Below are 22,236 nucleotides of genomic sequence, written 5' to 3' on the forward strand. Positions count from 1 at the left end.
AAGTATCTTATTTAGTAGTTCTATTGAAAAAAGTTTAAAAGCTGCACAGTACAGTTAATCCAAAGAAGGCAAAAAAGTTGCTTCATCTCATAGAGTAGGTTATTAGTTCTGCATTTAACAGTTTTACTGAAGTCTATACACAGTAGTCTAAGGTGGTAAAATAGACTGTGGCTTATTGAAAGGGTAATTAAAAGTGTTATAAAGACAAATCAATATGAGTCTTCTCTGTAATTTTTATATATTCTGTGCCTTAAACTTTTCTTAGAGAATGAAATCAGACTGAGAATCTGCACCATGTTCTGAAGCCTTAAATATCACACAGCAGGGCACTGCAGTTTGAGAATCTCTTGAGCATCAACCAGTTACTTTATTAAACTTCCAATTTGTTGTGGGTTTCTTCACCATTGTGTATGGAGCTGCTTCATCCTCTGACCTTAAAAACTGCTCTTCAGTTATATGTTCTGTAGTGGCACCAATTTGGATTAATTACCCACTAACCCTTTGTACAACAAAGTTGTTTTTCTGAGAAATATATTTTTTGAGAAATGCCATTAAAATTAAGTCTACTTGGGGACCTCTGAATTTTTTTCCAGTGAAATTTAAACCTGTCACTTGACATCTTACTGTTTTGTTTTGTTTTGTTGTTTTTTTTTCTACCTAAGTGGAAAGTAATCTTGCAGTCTCTTTCCTGGTTTAAAAAATAAACTTTTCATAAGAGTGAAAAAATAGAAGGGAGAAGAGAAATTAGTTTGAAATAAGTATTCTCCTTCATAAAAATTCCTTCCTGGTCTTTGAGTAAACCAGCACAAACCAGTTTGCATTAAAGCGGCAGAAAACTAACTGGGATGTTGAACACTTCAGTTGCTAATGTCTTGATTTTCAAGGCCAAATTAAAATGCAGAACCTTCTGTTAGACAGCTCACTCTATAATATTTAGGGAGATACTGCACAGAAAATCAAAGCACTATATATGATAAAGAGAGATAGAAAGGATCAAGGCTGCTCAGCTGCTCTGTGACTGCTGAGCACCAATCGCTGTTCTAGAATGGGAGAATGCTGGGATTTTGCCTCATCTACATTCTCTCTCTCTAACTGAGACATAATATTAGAAATGCCTTGTTGGGCCACACCAGTGTAGTTTCTATAGAATAGTTTGTCACAGTGGCAAAAAGAGAATGTTTGAAGTGAAAACAGAACAGTCATCTGCAAAGGTGTTGTAGGTGCCTCATCCTTTCAGAACCCACTTACAGATCTGTTGTCCATAAATTGGTCTAATAACCTCAAGTCTGCTCATACTGTCTGCCTATACAGCATCCCATGGCAGCAAGTTACAACTGCAGTTGTAAAGTACTTGTGTTTTGAAACAAGTATCCCTTATCCTGTTGCAGGAGTAGGTGAATGATAGCTCTTTGGCCTGTCTACTGTGTTATTGATGATGTAAGACTTAATCATATCCTCTCCTGTACTTTTTCTCCATTCTTGAGGAGTCCTGGGCCTTTTAATCTCTACTTGTAAGGTCCCTTGGTCTTTACAGTTGCTATTCTCTACACCCTCTCTAGCTACACTAGGTCTTTTGGGAGATAGGAACAAAATCTGGGTGTGCAGCACTCAAGGTGTGGATACACCTGTTCTATAGAGCAGCAAAAAGAGATGAACTGTCTTCTTTCTTATACCTGCCCAGTTGATGCATAGCACTGTTGGCTGATGTTATATGTTGTCAGTGAAGATTCCATGAATTTTTCTATACTGACTACCAGCATGATCCTGCAATATGTGCAAGTAATGTGGTTTTTTTTTTTTTTTCTTCACTTTTGCAATTACCTTACTTTTCACCTTCTTTTATCTGCTTAGGTTTTTTCAGGTCCTGAGTTTTTATCAGGGTAGTGTCTGTCTCCCCAAAATTGCGTACCATTATTCACCTTGTTGGAGAGTCCACTGATAAATCCAGATCCCTGATGAAGGCATTAAGTAGAGCTAATTCCAATACCAGTATGCAGCAAACTGTACTCCTGAGTGTCTTGGACAATAGTCTTTCCCTGCCCTTTCCTTCTTAGCATAACCTTATCTTATCCTTCAGCTTGGAGAAGAACCTTTTCTTCAGTACTGTAGCAATGTATTTTCATAAATAACTTTTGGGGTGAACACTTTAGTGGAAGTATAAAGGCATGTCAAATTTCATGTTCATTTTATCTCCTTTATTCACTTTCTGTTTTTACACCCTGATAGAACTCCAAGGATTAGTGAAGCAAGATTTCACTTTATGAAAGCCCTGTTTACTTTCCCTACAGACTATGATTTTCCATGTGTCAAATAATGTTTTTATTACAGACTCTGCCACTTCAGTTGCTAGTCTGAGCAACTAAACCTGTTTTTGGAGTGTGTCTGTGGCGGGAGGAAGGTCTTTAGGAGGGCTTCTTGCACCATCAACTTGTCAGCAAAGCTCGCAATCATGCTCTGCACTCTGCAGTAAACTCACTAAATCCTTCTATGCTGTGACTTTGGTCTGTGTCTTGACTTAAAAAGTTTTGGGTTTTCTGATAGCTTTAGTTTGTTCTTTGAGTAAGTGACTAAGGTTACCCTTGCAAACTAGCTATAGGGATAGGTTAAAAATACCAAAAGGTAGGTCTGGAGAAGAAAACACACCAAACTTACCTGAGTCTCTCTACCTTCATTGCAAACTCTTAATGCAAATGCATTAAGCTTTTGTTATTTCTTGCACTTTCCTTTTCACAGAATTCATGTGACTTTCATATGGGTATGATGAAACAGTAACAGCTGTTACAGGAGGCATGACTGAACCCTCTCTTCCATGCTGAAGAGTCTAGCTTGAATTAAGGTTGTAGTCCTTTAGGAATAAAGTAGGGTCTTCTGTGAGTAGAAGAGCTGGGGCGTAGTTGAGATGAGGAAACAAGAGAAATTGATCTTTCTGTGTAATAGGTTACTCAGCTGTAGGGTTGGTTGCACCAGCCATGAAGGACAGGGTCATAACTGAATTAACAGTGACTGAATAATCTTAGAGGAAAGACCCATTAGGCCTAATGCAGTGACCCAAGTGAAAACTATGGTAAGGATTCTCAGCTACTGAAAGCTCTTAATCCCAGAGAAAGATCTTTCTTTTTTTCTTCTCTGAGAATATTTGTGCACACATAAACATGCAAAAGGTATGTATATGTATACAGTTAATAGCAGTAGTTTCTCATTGTTTTAAGTGTGTCCCCAGGCTTCTGTGCTGTCACATGTGGTGCATGTCGTCAGCAAGCAGCTCCTCTGCCCCTTGTCTGTACGTCTGCATTTGTCACATGGCTCAGCTCTTGACAAAGAGTTTGTGCTGGAAATAATTTCACATTGCTTGACAGATTCTGATGCATTTTGATGATGGAGGGATCTCTCATACTGTTTGGGTTTTTACTGAAGTGGTTTTATGTGTCTGGGACTGCAATTTACATTGCAGTGTGTCTGTACTCACATCCTCTCTCTGTAACTGACATGTAAACTGTGGCACTGCTTTCTACACTCCTGAAAGGGAGAGACCTTTCTTAAGAGTGGTGGGGTGGGATATCTGTAAAGCCTTCTGTTACAATTCCCAAAGAAAAGTGATATTTAGGATGCTGACAAGCAATTTGATTCTGTGTGAAGTACAGAACAGTTAAATACAATGAACTGTGCAGTTGCATGAAAAGTAAATGTGCAGAAGCTTGCAGGCTTGTAGCTAAAGAAATTGATTTAAAACTTCTGTTTGTGCATATGTAGAATTGAAAGAAGTGTATCTGACATACATTCTTTTCATTTAAAATGACCCTATGTAATATTGACTTTTCAGGTACAGATTAGGTGGTATGGTATTACCAACTTTTAAGGAATGGATAGAAAAAACCTTTGGAGCAAGTCTGGAGCACAAAACTACCTCTAGAGTAAGTAAATAGCTGAACCAGTTCCTTTGAACATTAGTCTTGGTGATAATCAACACCACACTGGTAAAGATGATTCAGGTGTTGCACGTAATTGATTTAAATATAGTGTATTAATACCTCCAAGTTTTTGAAAAAAATACTTACTGTAGAATTACTATGTGAAACCTTTCATGCCTTTGCATGACTTGTGGTTTCAGGATAACTGGTAGTACATTTATTGGAATGAAAGTTTCCCACACAGGGAAGTTTTTTCCCCTCACTTGTAACTGGCATTTCAAGGCTGTAGAAACTGTTAGCCCAGAGGGAATTGTTTATGCAACATCAATGTTGTTCATGATAACAAAGACAGAAGATACAGGGAAGGGAAATTGTGATGTGTTTTCAGCGTATTGAATGATGTCAAAGTTCTAATTTGACAGTAATTCCTTTTTACATGCCTGGGTGCTGAAAGCCAGAATACTCAAGATTGAACTGAATATTTTTGGAAAAATAACACATTGGGAATGTTCTGGATTTGTAAATCATACATACTTTGCTTTTTAGAAAGTGTGACTTACGTTAGAGTCAGGAGACCTGACTCCCTCCTTATTAGAATACCTTTGAAGCTTCAGGTTCCTGACAAGACAGTTGCTTAAGCAGTATTGGAAGCAAGCTGTGCTTGTACTGTGACTGTAGCAACCCTGCTTTGGGTAATAGCTGTACCCATTTTTTGAGTGAGTTCAAGATTACCTGCTTCAAAGAAATCCAGTCTCCTAGGACCTGAAAACGTGAATGTTTCATCAGTCTTCTACTCAAAGACATTCTTTCATCTTCTGTGTCTTACAGGATCTTCCTCTGCCAGTATATTTTGAAAAAATTAATCTCAATATGTTTTTGTTGACCTGGGTTGGTCTTAACTGGCAGCTGCTTTAACTTGCTATGAACAGAGGTCTTGAAAACTGGTGTTCCCTTTCTACATATGGAGACAGTATAGAAAAAAGTAGAGTTGAAGGACAGGTACTGATTCCATAGAATATCTTTCAAACCAGCTCCTTGGGATATCTGCCAGCAACGCTGAATGCATTTTTGTTATGTTGTACCCCTCTGGTTCTGATAGACTTGGGATCTGAAACAGACTGGCTACCTTGACACAGAATAGGACTCTTCTGAGGCTCTGATCTGTATCTGGACTTCTCACAGAGAGTCTCAAGTTATTGCTGCAAGTCCCTTGTTTTCCTGTCTGTTGTAGCTCCTAATTTGTATTTCAGTTTGTCATGCTATGTTGGGTATTTGCCTTCTGCTATCATCCAAGTATGAAAAAACTCAGTTATAGGAACAGCCTTGGAAAGGGATCTCTTGGTTCATTTGTCTCTTTCTCTTCCTGCCTCTATTCTGTAAGATTGGAGGGTTCCCTGTTGCATGTGACTTTTCTGTTTAATTAAACAACAGTAAGTGTACCTGCTTCTGTGATGCTAAAGGCTGTTGATGTTTCTTCATTTTTCAAACCAGACCTAACACAGAAGTTTAGACCTAGTCCACATAGGCTTTCCTGTCTAGCCTTTCAGTGCACAAATCATAAAATATTTCATTCCCATGAGAATAAATAAAGGGGGTTTTTGTCATTGTGTTTAAGATTTTTCTAGATAAATACTAACTTCTTAATCTTGAAGATAAAAACTAGTGGATTAAAAAACTTGTGGGAGAATTAAAAATCAAGATACTTAAAACCATCTGCAAGGAATTGTTACAGCTTTAAGTAGTTTGTCTCACTTATAGAGAACAAAGATCTTCAAGCATTGGGCATTCAACTTGAAATGATAGGAAATAGTTCTATCTGTGGAAATCCATGAAGAAACAAAAGTTTAAAATATGAAATGTAAGCACAGCTAGAAAGGATTTTTCTTAAAAGAAGTGGTTTAAGGGTCTTTATTTGGTACCTATTTGTTTGTTTCTCATGTTTCCCAAGTTTCTGTTGAAGCTCTGTTCTTTGGGCTAGCAAACAGCACCGCGTGAACGTGCATTGATAGCAGAGCAGTAAGAGCAACAATCCAAGACCTGACTTCCTTTGTTCTTACTGTGACTGGCTCCTAAAATCATGATAGTAGTGGTGTGCCTCCCACCTGAAAACACTCAATTTCAACATCTGTGTTTTTAGGTGACAGGGTGAATATATTGGAGGGAAAAAGCCTTTTTCTCAGCTGTCTGACACCTTATTTCAATAAATATAGTATTATCCTTAAAGCAAGTCAGGATTGCACATACCCTTGTCCAGAAGTCCAGTCATTCTTAAAACTACATTTATGTTATGCCATGTGTCCTATGTGAAAATTCTAAACCAAGCATTTGGCTATCCTTTTTAACCTGTAAATTATGTTACTATCAGTGACAAACATCTCATGCAGCTATTTATTTCTGAGTTATTATTGTGAATACTCTTAATTTCTACATAACCTTACATAGTTTCTTGTAGAGTGGACACTGGTAGGCAAGTTCCATCACCACCGATCTTTTAATGATCTGAAAACTTTACCGTGGAAATTACAGTCTTCCCTTCAGCTCTCAACCTTTGAGACTCAGCACATTCAGAATACACTGCTGCTGTTGTGACAGATAGGAGACTACTAATCTCCAATTTTCGTGCCCTTGCCTTGTTAACTGGTACTATCTTCTAAGATTGTATCTTAAGACACATATTGGGGAAAAGTATCAGCTGTTCTAGAGGTTAAGCAGAGCAAAGAGAGGCAAAACTCTGTTCCAAGAAAGAAAACCTAGTTGTGTAAGTTTTCTTTTTGTAGAAGACAGACTCCAGAAGATGGAAGAAAAGTGAATTCCATTTTGTTATTCAGTCTTTGAATTTGTCAAGAAGCATAGGTAAGATTTATGGATAAATGTCTGTTTCTTTGACCTTGTTGAATATTAGTGCAAAATGCTTCTTGCTGGTGGGGCTGTAATCAAGCCCTTGGTGGCATCACTAGGCAGCCCAATCTTTCCTGATAGCTCTGTCAAAAATGTGCAGGCGTGTTCTTCTCTTTGGGTCAGTGTCAGTTGATTTGCCAGTAAGGCTTTCATGGCAGAAATGTGGAAGCACTGCATTCTTATAACTAATTTCTGTGCAACTCCTGATTTTTAAAAGTGTATTTAAAATAGAAGAAATGGTGGCAAAAAAATTCCAGTTCTGCTCCCAGACTTAACAGACTTTGTTAATGGCAAATAAGATTCTTGACCATTTTCTTTTGAAATAGGACTTGAAGTGAAGAAACTAGATTTTAGTCATAAGACAAGCTTTTTATCTATTTAAAGAACTCTTTAATTAGAGGCCATTTGTAATAGAAGACATATTCCTTTAGAAAGATTATCCATATTTGGTCCACTTTTAAGGAGAAAAACATGGCTTTTTTGGAACCTTCAAAGCATGTAACAGTTTTGCACTTAATGTCTACAAAGAATTTTTTTTTTAAATGGATCCTGTAAATTCTTATTCTTTCAGTTGGCTTAAAAAGTTGGCACATGAACTGCGTTGTCATGTGCCCAGTAAAGTAAAGTGGACTTCAGAAAAGAGAGTTAAGTGGCTAGGTCTGCACTTTGAGCATCCGTAAAAGTACTAGGCAAGACATCTTTCAGAAGGACCTGGAAAAATGGGTCACTGGAAAACCTTAAACAGGGGTTCTCCCTATGGACCTATGGCCTGTTGTTGCTAAATCAAAGTGTCCTGTGTAGCTTCTTTGAAAGAAAAACTTTTTTCCAATGTGTTGATCAGGTCTTCTGCCTGGAGGCTTTCTGGAAACATCTGCATGTTTGTGACTCAACATGGATTTTATGAACTTTCTCATGGGTGAAGGCTACTTAAAGCATCCCAGTTATGTGATAGTCAGACTTAGTTGTGTCTTGCATTGGACTTCTGATTAGGCTTTGGTCCAATTTGGATTTAACTTCCAGTACATGACAGGAAAGGGGAAAGTGGGTTAGTGACAGCAGAACTCTTAAGTAAAACAATTTGCGGAGCTGGAGTGGCTTTATTAGGTATTTTAGTATCTTGGGAAGTCTTAAAAAAGGTATTTTGTTCAGAATGCACTCATAAGCTAGTGTATTTCTCCAAATTTATCAGGAGGAAGAAAGATAAGCATATGCTACTGAAATAAAACTCCTTGTGTGCATACAGTCAGCTGATTACTGTGTGGGATAAGTTGGATTTATGGTTGAAGATGTGGAGGAGAACTGATTTCTTTCTGATCTGGAATTGTTCTGTTTGGGTATCAGCATTAGCCTGTTTGTATTGTTTCTGTTGTACAGAAATGTTGTAAGCGTTAACCTCTCTTTAATGGATGTGTTTTCTTGTATTGTAGGCATCCTTAAATGTTAATGATGTACCTCCATCCATTGTAAATGAAGAATTTCTTCAGGATCTTAGAACCACTAAAATCTCATATTCCCAGGATGCAGAAGATAGGGTATTCAGAGCTCATGGTAAGAGAAGTTCATTTATGTAACTGCACTGCTTGCGATGCTTCCTTGTTTGAACTTGTTACCTTATTGTTTGTGTTTCAGGTCACTGCCTACATGAGATATTTGTACTCAGGGAAGGAATGTTTAAGCGAATTCCTGATATAGTTGTATGGCCTGGTAAGCTTTAATTGTCTTACTGTCCTTTCTGAATGTGGGAGGCCATTGTTTACTAAAGTCTTGTACTTTGTAGTCATGGGAAAGTTGACTCTTGATTCACTGACTTTACTCATCTTTGCAGAAACTGAATGAGTTTTCTAATGAATGGTACTCGTGATTGTTTAACATCGGGACTGCAGGCTGTCTGTGAAATCCCATCATCTTATGGGAAAATCAAATTTATTATTAAATATAGCTGAAGCTTCTGTTGACAGATGAATTCATGACTTAAGTAATCATAGTGTAATGTGAACTTGTGTGTTCACCAAGAGTAGTTGTCTAAATGGCAGTTTAAATTTTGGGTTTTAAAGGGTTGCATGATGGTAGAAGGGTAGTGAAATATCTGCATTAGAGAACCTTGTTTTATGACATGCATGTAAAAACTCAGAACACTTTACAAAGAATCATTGACTTGAAGTGCAGTCTGAATATAGTTTAGGCCCACTTTAATTAGAGTAATAATTAATGCTGTTAGAGATAATCTGTAACAGAAAATGTGCTTGCTTCTGTCTAGTAGAAGGATACAAATAAGTTTTTTACTTAAGTCCTGTGTCGCTGATTACCAGGAACTACTTCATGTGCTGTTCTTCAGTAGTGGAGCAACAAGTCATTTGATCTAAGTACCCGTAGTTTTGTTCAGCTGTATGAATCCAATTCTTCCCATACCTTTTTTAACTTTGATAGCTGCACTACATTAAAAAACAAAAAAATTCTTATAAGAACTTAATCCTAGCTCAGTTTCACCTCCTTTATTTAGAGGAAATATCACATATGGGAAGCGCACAAAGAGGCACTGTAGGATGCAATCTGGTACTAGAGAATAGGTACTTATGTGACAGCATTGGTGACTATGAGCAGTACTTGCCACAGCTTGTATTTTGTGTAGCTCCAAAAGCAGATGAAACAGAAGGATTAACTGCATTTATTTAAAACTGCTCTGTGTGTCAAGAGCAAAGTAGCCAGAGTTTGGAAACTGTTTAGTCCTGCTCATTCTGTGCTGTTTATATGAACTCAGGTGCATGATGTATTTGATCTTTTTTTGATCCTTTTACTTGTCTGCGCACAAGCATTTCTGCCTCCCTCTTTGACCAGATACAGAATGCGTTCTGAAGAACTAAATTTCACCAGTAACTCCACTTCTGAAACTGAACATCAGCCAGGAAGGAAAAGCTGTTTGTCCAGCTCTCGGAAGAGACTTATTTCTCACTTAAATTGGACAGCCTATTTTCAATAAAAGCTTTAAGCTTGATTTCTTCTCCAAGATATTAGGATGAATTGTTAACTTTTTGGTAGCCCATCTTGCCCTGAGAATTTGCAGGAGGTCTCAATCCATAAGTAGAGTAAGAGACTAAGACTGTAGTTAGTTTTTCAAATGTAGGATTGTTTGAGATCTGAACTTTTTTCTCTAACTCCAGTACTTCTGAACCTAGCTCTTATCTAGTGCCTGACTTTGAAATGTCTTCCTGGTGTCAGAAAGGAAGCTGCTGCTTATTCAGACTGCAATATTTAGTAATAAGCAAATAATTGTACTAAGTGCAAATCCTGGTATTTAACTGTTTGGACTTTTTTTAGTTTGCCATGAAGATGTAGTTAAAATTGTGGAATTAGCCTGCAAACACAATCTCTGCATAATACCATTTGGTGGTAAGTGTTATGAACTCTCATACCTGTTTAAAGTTATTATTGAAAATGTATTCTACCTGAATTTAAATATGTGATATGGTATACCAGTAATTCAATAATTAGATTTTTTTTAGTAGTATTTTAAGTGTGGTCTTAATTTTTCTTATGATCTTGCAGTATTAAAAGCAGCTATATTCAATTTAGTAGAAGTCTTTAAAAGTATGTCAATGCCTTGAATATTGAATGTGCAAAAAGAATGACTATATGAAGCTGAAATCTACCTCTGTGCCTTGGAAATTTGGATATAAATCAAAAGATGCAAATATCTGTATAAGAGCTACCATGGTTTTGGGTGTATTACTTGTGCAGTCTTCTCAGAACGTGTATAAATAAGGGGTTTTTGTTGTACTGTTGAAGCTTATAGTTTCAGGGAGGATTACGGTCCAACACTGTACTGCAAAATTATTCTCATTTCTATTTAGATGTTTTTCAGTGTGAAAGGTAGAGATTCCTGTGGCAGATGCTTTTTAGGAAGTGTTCCAAGAACAGAGTACAGGTAAAGGCCTGTACAATCTGTGTCTTTCTCAGCCTAAAGAATTTCTAAAGGATTTCAGGATTTTAATTGTGGGTGCTTTTTCCTCTAAGCCTGCTGAAGTGGAGTTGTGAGCTGTCTTATTTTGACACAGAGCTCAGGGAGCATGAGATTTTGGCTTTCGTGAGCTCATTCTGTGAGAAGGATTTTGTCAAGAACTCTTAAATCTGTGGTATAAATCTGTGTTTTACTTGGTACTTGCTTATGCTGTGGGAGTATAGGCCTTGTAGGAAGGATATTTACTGTTTGAGAAGATGAACATGTCACTTGGTGATACCAGAGTTGTGGAGCTGGTTCCTCCCTAAAACAGTCTCACCCTTGCCAGATGCATCTGGAGAGCTGCAAGACTTAAAAGGCACCGTTGGTACTAGTACTGGTATAGCTGAAAGCAGGAATACTGACTCTTGTTCACTGACCAGCATACAGAAAGATCTTCAGGTTGTTTTCCAAGTTTGTTAATAGTAAACTACAGTCAGCTTATGAAGTTGGTATTTTAGGCAAATGTCACTGGAAACAAAGGTGATGGGCTTTACTGCTCTTGAAGAGAGTTTTACTAGCTGGCACTGTTTCTGTACTTGCTGTTGTCTGTTCTTCTCATATCCTGCTGTGGATCTCTTTAGCATCCTACTGTCCTTTTCCAGTGGCTTTTGCAGTCTTAGGGAAACAAAACACTTTTTGGAAGCTGTTCTGTGACGTCCTATAAAGATACATTAGAAAACTCTGGAGAAGTCTGACATTTGATTTAATTTTTTTTATATTTATACCCTTTCAGTTTCTTTTTTACTTTTATATAAGTATTACCTTCCAGTAAGATAGACTTCTTAAGCCAGCGTTTTAGATTGAAGTGTAGTGGCTTCCATAGTGATGTCTAAAGAATGTATAGAAAGCATAGCTCTCTGTTTCTTCAGTGGCTTTGTAATTTCTTACTCCTCCTTGTTTTTAAACTCTGTGCTGGCCTTAACAGAAGGAGCTGACATGGTCACAGAATGTCATCATTTTTTATAGAGTGCTGTTAAAGAATTTGTCCAGCTCCACTGCTGCCTTAATTTTGTGAAAACCGGTTTGGGAGAAGGGATGACCTTAAAAGGCTAATCACTAACCTCAAAACAGTTAACTTCAGTGGTATTTTATTAAGTTCCATATCAGAAAGTAGAGAGAGAGATGGTATTGGAAGAAAAGCTACCTGCGAATTTTATGATCACAATATCCTTCCCATTATTTGCAGGAGGGACAAGTGTCTCTAGTGCCCTTGAATGTCCTGAAGAAGAAAAAAGAACAATTGTCTCGCTGGATACGTCACAAATGGTTTGTCTCTCTTAATGTTTTATTGAAATTTTTTTGAATTATCATACAGTTACTGTGGTGATCACTAGGACATTTCTTTCTTTGCAAGAATAAAGTAGGGATGGAAATATTAATCTGTAGCATGCGTGATTAAATTGGTATTCCTTCAGGTTGCGATATTTTTCCGATGTTAGCCCTGTACTACTTCGTATGACCTGTATGTATTTAGTAAGGAAATAAGGTCACTGTAAAGCCTTCTTATAGCAGTTTTAAGTGAAAATCAGAGGAAATCGCTTGTCTTCTATATTGGAACTTGTACCTGAGGTTAAATGAAAGGCTAAGAGGAAGTTGTTATTGCAGATGTCACTAGTTTTTGCAGACTTTAAATTATTTAAAGCAAAAGTTAGTAATGTGACCTAGTGTCTATAAATCAACTTGAAGGATAAACTTTCAAGAAAAACCTCTGGTTTTTTTGTGTAGATAACATCTAGAGAATGTGAAGTTCATAGCTTTATGGCAGTCTAGAAATGAAGTTCTGTAAAATATATTGCTAGTTTTCATCTTTCCATTATGAAGGAGCTTTATACTTTCAAAGTGATAGCTTTATGGCTGCATGGTAATGAGATGCTTCAGAAAGAGCTCTGTATCTTTGATGTAAGGTTCTACTGCCTCCAAATACCTGCTGAGCTTAACCCTTTTAGCCTTGAAGGTAAGACCTGGGTTTTGGCTCTGTCCTCTCCATTCAGTGGTCCCTCAGTTAAACTTGTTTGTCTCTCTTACAAAGTGGTATTTTCTGCAGAGGCGTTAGTTGCATATTGAAGGAAGCGCCTCAGGTGTCTATGTAGAGTGAAATCCAAGGACTGCAGTAGTGACGCAGGCCTTCGTCTGAACTCATTGATTCATAGCCCACAGCTTTGGGTTATGTCTGGTTCGGGAGTGGGAAGGAAATGTTAATTCTTACTATCGTGCTTTTTTGTCAGTTAGAAATGTAAGTATGCACCAAGTCAGAAAATAGACCACTTTCATGTGTCTTGAATGACTGCCAGGCAATTCTTGTAATCATTAATGAAGACAGAAAATAAGGAAATTAAGGTGAAAAGAAGCATTGTCAGAGGTAAAACCTGTGTATGTTGGAGTAATTAATATGATTGCCTGCGCTTTACTTTTTTAATATGTATATATATTAATATATAAGTAGGGTCTATATTGGATAAAAACTGATTTATGTAAGCATCTGAGATTATTTAAACAGTTGGAAATTAAGGTGGCTATAAGGAGGTTAAGTTGTTGGCTTTGAATAATTAGTTAGCCCGTATTTTGTGAGGGAGAGTCAATTTCTTAAAAGCATTGTTTAAGTTCAACTACCAGATGTCCACATTTCATTAATTTGAAAAATCAAGGCAGAGAAAAGTTACAGCTGTTCTCCTTCCATCTAATATTAATACACAGAGTTATAGAAGTATACCAGAAGTGTACTAAAGAATGAAGAGTGGAAGCAGAAACTTCTATAGTGTCCTTAGTATATTTGTTAAGTTCCTTAGCCATATTTGTTAAGTTTCTCTTTCATGTGAATTGTCCTCATGGAGAATCATGCTTAGTGCACCATGTAACTTACAGTGTTTGCTATTTTTCCTGTTTAGAAGAATATGCTGATGGGACAGTGAGCGTCTTGTCAGATAACATGATGTAATACTTCCAAGTATCTTAAATTTCTAAAGTATGTGCCTACTCTGACATCCTGTAGTATATCTCACTTCTGGTGTACTATGTCAATATCCAAGGGCTGAATGGAATAACTGGATGGACTCTATTTAACCCATGCAGTATGTCTAAGAATACTTTACTTGGTGTATTCTTAATGCCCAGATAGTCAGATTCAGGCACCTTGAGTCATGTTAATTGTGAAAATCACAATATTACCTAACTCCTCTAAGAGTTTTGACTTAATTATTTCTGGCTTTTTTGCTTAGTTTCTGTGACTATTCTTGGTGTAAATAGGCTAATAAGTCTGTTCCACTCTTACAGTGGTAACTTCATAAATTGAAACCTGTGGTGTAACTGCTTGAGGAAGTGAGGGGGCTCAGCTTCCACTGCTGTAATAACTGGAGTGGTATTAATAGTAAATTGTATAACCAAGCATGTTGATCCTATAGTGTTAGGGAAGGAAATAAATATATTAAACACTGATTCTTACTTTTGATTGGTTTTTCAACAGAATCGGATTCTCTGGATAGATGAGAAAAACTTAACAGCTTGTGTAGAAGCTGGCATTGTTGGGCAAGATCTGGAAAAACAGGTATTTTTATCTGGTTAAGTGTCTAGTATTTTTTCGTATTTTTCTTAGGTGTTCCTCCTAAGCATTGAATTCCAGCTTGATTCTTAGGTATTCTCATGCAGCTGGTGTGATAAGAATTACATGTGCTGGTTGTGAACCAACCCTCCCTAATATATGACCAGTAAACATATAAAGCCGCAAGTTCCTCTAATAAGAGAGCGAACCATGAGCCAGGTGAATTGTCATAGACAGTGCACAGAAGGGACCTCCAGTCTTCAAATTAGAACCATGTTGTACAACAGAACATAATTCATGATCCACATTATATGGTGTACTTCAATACAGCTGTCCAACATGATTGTTATCAGTTGGTCAGTGCAAATTGATTGTCTCAAAAGCATTAATGCAGGTATCACTTAATGTGAGACTACTTGGTCTTTAGTTCTTGCTGTTCAACAGCTTCTGTGTTGTAATTCTGAGGGCAACCAGTCAACCTCAGGTGCTGTGCAGATGGCAATGCCAAGTTAATACAGAAAAATGAGAAACAAGTGACTGTTTAATATACAGGAATGCATGATCTGCATTCCAAATAGCTGACAACGTTGCATACAGGAAGCCCAACCAGATGGCTGTATATTAAAACACATCTCTCCTTGAGAGAATTAAGTACAGGCAATTTGCTCACATTTTCTGCAGACCTGCTGCATATCACATTAGGGTAGAAAGAAAAGAGATTAAGTGTCTTATTTATTGGGCAGCATTTGTGCAAAGTTGGCAGTTACTTAGTCATAACTTTTTCCATGTGTATTTGAATTCACACCTTCTTTTGAACAATAGAAGTCTTGGTTTTAAAATATGGGGCAGGAGTATTACAGGGTGATATGTAGCACAGTATATGCACAGCAGAATCAGAAACAATTTGCATTTCACGTACATATCAAAAATAAAACTTGTGCTTGAGTCAATGGGTGTGTGATTTATTTTTAAAAAAACCAAAACCCAAACAAATATAGAATATTGAATTGAGAGTACTAAGCCAATGCAGACTCCTTAGAATGTGTTTTTTTCCTTTCTTTTAGCTTGCTGAAAGTGGCTTCTGTACAGGCCATGAACCAGACTCCATGGAGTTCAGCTCACTAGGAGGATGGATAGCAACACGAGCATCAGGCATGAAAAAAAACATCTATGGAAACATTGAAGATTTGGTAAACAGTTCTGATACCTTTTCTAATTATTTTGTTTGGACATTTAACTTTTATAATGACTCACAGTGAGAGAAAGGAAGAGTAAATTGTGTTTCTTTGCATGACACAGTTTTGGCATCAAATCTTAAATGCTTGTTTGCTTGCTTTTGGTATTAATGGTAATACTCCTTATCACTGATCTAAAAGCAATTTTCATTTGGGTACTCACTGGTCAGCCTAAGGAATTGTTACCTTGTCCTGACTCTGGTGCTGTTTTCTACCATTTTGTGCTCTCTGTTAATCCAGTGTAACAATCCTGCCAAACTTTTAGAGTGATTCCAGAAATCACATGTTTTCTCCTACCTGTTGTGTGTACCTGAAGATGCCTAGTTGGACTATTTAATTCTAGCAACAAGCTAGCTCTTTCCATCTTTCTATGTTCCCCTAGCCTAGCAGTTTTTTTAAATCAGAAGGCTGATCTAATTGACCATGTGGATACACAGTGGTGAAATCTAAAACTATCACATGGTCTGTAGGAACCCTAAGGAAGCAATGGACTGGGAATGGCAGTATTCTACTCTTGAATTTGTTTTAAGCATTTCAATGGTTCATGTTTATATTAACTCAGGTAATTTTTTTAGTTTTTAAATCATCACTGTTCAGACTTTGCCTGCCTTTTTGCCTCAAACTTCCCGCTTTTTCTGTAGTTCATACAATAACCCTTCCACCTGTGAATTTTTTCCTTCTTTCTTGCAGCACAGTCTAGGTCATCTACCCCAGTCACCTCAGGCTTTTTCGTCAGCTCATGGTTCAGACCTCTTTGTTCTCTGCACAGCTGTAACGCTTCACTGTCAGTGGCTGAGCTTGGCAGGAACTACACAGTTTTTATTCAGTAGATGTGGCTGAACCAAAACTAGTAGCACTTGTGAGGTGTCATTGTTCCCCTGCTGCCTGAAGTGTTACTCAGTGGTGTAGTTTTCCTTGTACTGGGAGCAGAAGACTTTTCTATTATGGAAGCATAACTTCAGGCTAAAACAGCTTCTGAAATTTTCATTAGGAAGAAATAGGATTGAAAATTGTTTCAGAACAGTTCATGAGTTTCAAAATGGCATAGCGAGAATGTTTCAGGGAAGTGTTTACCTTCCGAGGAAACTTAATATCTTGAAACAATGTGTTGTATAAGCTGCCTAAAATCCACTTACTGCAGAATCAACAGTTCATAAATTGCATATAATGAAAATTACTTAGCTACCTGTGCTTGAAAGTTTTAAAGCCATTAGGTGAAGTTCAGTGATTTTACTTCATTTAAAGGCATCACTAAAAAAAAAAAGCTAAAACCTCACCCTTCCTTAGTATAAAAGAATTGAATATAGGATTAAAAAAACCCCCAAACATCCAGGCTTTGTTGCTTATGCCTGAATAAAGCTGGAAGTAATAACACTGAAAAAAAATTTTTAAAAAACCAACCGTCTGGCTCTATATATATGTCAGTCTTATGGCAGATTTTATATTTATAATTTTACTTCTGTCTTTCTTCCTAATAGAAACATTTCTGTAGCAATCAATGACTGAATTATATTATCCTTATCAAGCAACAGTTCTAAAGCAAGACTTAAGCATAGTTTAAACTGTCACTTTTTTTTTCTGAAGTACTGTATATGTTCTTGAGTAAAATTCTAGCGTTTAGAAAGTTCTGTCTACACTGAGAAACAAAACAGTTTTAACTGGTATTGCCTGCATGTAGCCAGCAGTTGATGATGTGATTTGCCATAGAACTGTAAACAATCTGTTGTGTGGGGAAACCATGCTGTGTTATAAATAATTGTTGGTAATAGTCCTTGGGTTATCCCAAAAGTCCTTGGAGTTGCCTACAGAATGTCTAAAATCTACAAAGCTGAACTGTATCAAGCTTAATATGTTTTGTAGAAAATAAACACAATAAAAATCTGTAGTCAATGCTAGCATTTATAGTCATTGCATATTGTTTTAACAGGTGATTCATATAAAAATGGTGACTCCTAGAGGAATAGTAGAAAAAAACTGTCAAGTACCTCGCATGTCTACAGGACCTGATATCCATCACTTCATTATGGGATCTGAAGGTATAAGCACAATAATTTCACATTCTGCATCTTAATTCAACGTCTGTAATAGCTTGATTATTTGACCATCTTTATTGTTGTGGCTTCCAGGGTGTTAATGGGTAGCATTGTGCAGGCAGAATTTTTTGTGTTAGGGTAATGCATTGAGACTTTAATTAAGACTGTGAAGTTAAATAGTTTTTAACAGTACTTTAAATGGACTTATGGAGTTAGCCTACAAGAGTGGTAACAAACCTCATGGTTTAGAAGATATTTTATAGGAATTCACCATGTAAAGTCAGGAATAAATCCCCTACTACTGCAAACTGAATTTTTGGGATTTCTGATTTATGTTAACTTACAGCATCCTGCTAAAAAGTTGTTAAATGGAGTAACATCCCACAACATTTTGCTCAGTTTTCCTTTTCTCCCGAAGGAACGCTTGGAGTGGTTACAGAAGTTACGATAAAGATTCGCCCAGTCCCTGAATACCAGAAATACGGCTCTGTGGTCTTCCCCAACTTTGAACGAGGGGTGGCCTGCTTAAGGGAGGTGGCAAAGCAGGTAAAAGAAAGCTAGATGTTGACTTTGCTCAAGGACACAGATTCTAGCAGTAGGGGTGTGTTGATGCTTTAGTATTTCTGGCAATTGATAACCAAGAATTTGAGATAGGAAACTCATAAGCATATGTGGTCCATGAAACAGAGTATATGGTCCATGAGGCTTTTGGAAATTATGCAATTGATGATTGAGGATTTTGTGAGTTTCCTTGGTATTCTGAGCCAAAATGTGGACAAGACTTTTAATGTTTCAGTGGGAGTTATTTGCATATTGCAGCGCAAAAAATTTGGCCTTGCATCTCCTTCAACTGAGAACTTTACCCTGAGATGAATTAGGACTGTGTAAAAGGAACTAATATTTAAAGGAATTAAGTTACAGCATACAAGTGAAAGGCAGTTGAATTTATGGCTCTGAAGTGGCAAAGGAACAAAAGGAGTGCAATGGAAGGATATGGCCTGTGTTTAGAAATAATTTCCTGGAGCACAGTGACATGTTCAGGTGAGATGGATATTCATGGTGAAATTGTGCTACACTGTAGCATTTAAATAGAGAATAGTGGTCAGATGTTTTCACGTAGCAAAACTCATGCACAGGTATCCAAATTCTTTTTCCTCAGGCTGTGCTTCCAAACAAATCTTACACTGTTTAGCCTCTTTCTCCACTGACTAACTTTTCTTTGCTCTGTGCAAAAACATATCAAGTGGTAGAATGTACCCTGAATCGGAGAAATAATTTCAGAAATGTTTTAATTAATGCCAAACTAAATACAGCTTTACATTTTTTCTTGTGATTGGTCTAAATTAATGGCTTAATGTTCCAAGCCAGATGTTCAAACTGGTATGTGAATGACATGTATGTGCTAGTCAGCAGCACTTGCCAGTTTTTCTGTCCTGCTTCTACTGCTAGTGCTTGTCCTTCCTGTTAAAGGTACCTAAGCAGACTTTTTGGGATTGCTTAATCATATGGCTGGTGAACATTTAAAATCAATGAAGGAACTAGTGTCTTTTCGCTGTTCATGGGCTTAGTTAGAAGAGGGGAAAAAAGGGCACAATTTTCCACCTTTGTTTCTCCATTTCTAAGCTTCTGTTGCATCAATCTCAGTAGTAATTACAGTGATTGCTCTCTGAAAAGCTGTTTCTTTTATGTAGCAGTCCACTTTAATGTAAGAATAATCAACCTGCAGGTTGTGGGCAGGTTGGTCTCATTTAAAACCGCTCATACAGCCTTCTTTTGTCAACCTGCCTGGTGAGCTATTTTAGTTCTTCATGTTCCTGCTTCCTGTTGTGGGACCAAATAGGTATTAATGGTTTTATGAAGGGCGAACTTGTGAAATGAAGTGAAAGGGAGTACTCCCATATCCATGTGAATGGATAATGACTACCCTAAAATTCAGACTTTGTCGTATTCCTCTGATCATACATTTCAGTGTGACTGGACATGACCATCAGACATTCTACAATGTAGGCAGGCATATGCATGAAGCTTATCTAATTCAAGACAGCTGTTCTTAACTGTTTTTCAGATTTCTGCACAGTGCAGAGTCTGGATTAGACCCAGTTATGGATGTTAATTGCAGTCTGATGGCAGAGCATTAGTGTACTGGGTCTAGCCAGAGCGGAGTTAACTTTCTTCATAGCAGCCTGTATGGTGTTAGCTTTTATACTTGTGACCAAAACAGTGTTTCTACTCCAGTGTTTTAGCTGTTGCTGAACAGTGTGTACACTGCATCAAGGCTTCCTTTATTTCTTACTCTTCCCACCAGCAAGTATATTTTGGGAGCAGACGTGAGGCTGGGAGGGAACACAGTTGGGAGAACTGACCCAAACTGACCAAAGGCAGATACTGTATCACATCATGATCATAAGTAAAACTGGAGGAGGGATTTTTCCCAAGGGTTGCCATAGCTTGAAGACTGGCTGGGTATTGGTCAGCTGGTGTTAATTGATTGCTTTTGGCATCTTACTTTTATGGGTTTTTTCCCCCATTTTGCTTAACCAGCTGTCTTCATCTCAACCCACATATTTTCCCACTTTTGCCCTCCTAATTTTTCTCCCCCATCCCACTGAGGAGGGGTTAAGTGAGCAGCTCTGTAGTGCTTAGCTGCATGCCAGGGTTAGCCCTCAACAATTAGACTTTTCCAAAGGATTTGTATTTTATGTGTATCTCTGATTACATAGCAATGTAAGCTTGATACACTAAACAGCTATAGTATCTTTCGTTCATATGCCAATTTAGAAAAATACTCAGAAGTTGAAGGTCAAAGTTTTTTGCCTGTTACTATATTGGCTTGAGGTTGAACTGAAAATTCTTAATGCATTACAGCAAGACATACCTAAGAGATGTTGCTATTCCATCTTATAGCCACCACTTTCCAATTATAATGATGGCCATAGGTCTCTGGTATCAAAGTGTGCTTTCTTGTTATGCTATTTTAAAGTGAAAATTTGAATGTAGTGATTTTCAAAACGGACTATGTACATAATAATTTTATTCTTTCTCCCTCTTATTCCCCTAATTTTGCCTCCAAGAGATGTGCTCCTGCATCAATTCGCCTTGTCGACAACGCACAGTTTCAATTTGGTAAGTGTGTAGATGATCATGGAGCAGTATCTGTTTTGAGGGAGTTTTTAGTAGCTTAAGTCTGTCTTGCGTCATAATTCTTTTTATCAAAACTGGACAAAGAAGGCAATGAAGTTCAAACTCCAGATATTGCCATAATGTGTAGTTTCAGAAAACAGAAGCCTGTCTTTGTCTCTGAGGAAACAGTATCAACTAGTTGAGTTAGTAAAGAGCCATGGTCTGCATAATACATGAGATGAGTTTTTTGGCAACATTTTCTGTCTGGACATAGTCTACTGGTGAGTGTGAAATTCTAGAGTCACTCCTCTATTTTGCTGTTAAGGAGCAGAGATTACAGTTTTGAAGTACAATACTTGAAACATTTTCTTCCTAAGAATATTAATGAGAAGTTGGATATGAGGAGAATGCCAGCACCTTACTTTGAAGGTAAACAGGTTGATGCCTTTAAATTTCATGAAAGCATCACAAGTGGTACACAGATTCCTTAGAAGTAGTAGGTTTTTTTAAAATATTCTGATGTGACAGTATTTGTTTGTGTAGGAGAGAGGCAATGACATACTTGTCCAAGGTGAGCTGTCTGTTTTCAAAAGAAGTTCAGATGTACTAAATGTTTAAACTATGCAAATGCAACTAAGCTGTATGCTTTAACTGTTGAAATGATGCTACTGGAAGACTACTGAAGACAAAGATTTTGTAAAATTTCCACTAGTTCAAATACCTAAATGGGACAATATCAGATAAGCAGTACAATCATTTTTTAGTATTTCTTGGGGAAACCTGTCATTTTAAATCTAGTAAATGTGGCAAAAGGTATGTTCTGGCTCAAGACACTCTCATGGTGACCCTAAAGTTCCACTGCCCAAAAGCTAATAGCTTGCAGAACTTGAAGGTCTTGCTGAGACCATGCCATTTTGATTGTACCCACAAGATGAAAATCTGATGTGTGACTGATCTTGAAACCCCTATTTTAATAGCACCTCAGCAAGTCAGAATTTCTGAAACTTCCTTTGGACAGAAGCCTCAGTGATGAATTTGAACTTGAAATGGCATTAATATGGTGATGTTGAGAAAGCTGAACTTCATTTTTCAAACCAGGGAAATGGGGATTTGTAAGACCCGAGGGCCCAGGTCTTACTGGGCCTTACTGCTTGCTTTGCTCAATCTTTTGTGCTGCACTCTTTCACCACTCAGACATTTCTAGCAGAAATCAGATGCATTTTTTTCTTTTTAATGGAAAAGCACAGTTTGACCAGTTGCAGGCTTTAAACATAGTTTCAGGTTTGTTAATACTGATTTTTCTTGTGGTCATTATTAAGTAACATTTTGGATTGTGATTTAACAAATTCATGTCCTTTTATTATCTGGTGCTTTTGTGTGTGCTTAGTTAAGTGTCCTTGGAGGTGTATTCCTTGCTTTATATCTGCAGAGAGAGTGTCCCCCTTTATTGAAAAGGAAAGTGGAGTAGTTGGTTGCTGAAGTTCATATGTTATTCATGAGGAAATACTTT

General features: G+C 37.3%; 1 protein-coding gene across 2 annotated transcripts in view; it reads left to right on the forward strand.

Moving 5' to 3' along the window:
- AGPS (alkylglycerone phosphate synthase) overlaps nt 1–22,236 on the forward strand; it is a 48,393-nt gene that overhangs the window by 11,504 nt on the left and 14,653 nt on the right. For both annotated transcript variants that reach the window (XM_071561881.1, XM_071561880.1), the window contains exons 3-12: nt 3,821–3,911; nt 8,234–8,354; nt 8,436–8,510; nt 10,122–10,193; nt 11,990–12,069; nt 14,264–14,344; nt 15,403–15,528; nt 17,501–17,609; nt 18,025–18,152; nt 20,678–20,729. In XM_071561881.1, coding sequence (XP_071417982.1) covers nt 3,821–3,911; nt 8,234–8,354; nt 8,436–8,510; nt 10,122–10,193; nt 11,990–12,069; nt 14,264–14,344; nt 15,403–15,528; nt 17,501–17,609; nt 18,025–18,152; nt 20,678–20,729 — 935 coding nt within the window. The remainder of the gene's footprint in view (nt 1–3,820; nt 3,912–8,233; nt 8,355–8,435; nt 8,511–10,121; nt 10,194–11,989; nt 12,070–14,263; nt 14,345–15,402; nt 15,529–17,500; nt 17,610–18,024; nt 18,153–20,677; nt 20,730–22,236) is intronic.

This window comes from Pithys albifrons, chromosome 8, assembly GCF_047495875.1.
Source record: "Pithys albifrons albifrons isolate INPA30051 chromosome 8, PitAlb_v1, whole genome shotgun sequence".
NCBI lineage: Eukaryota > Metazoa > Chordata > Aves > Passeriformes > Thamnophilidae > Pithys > Pithys albifrons.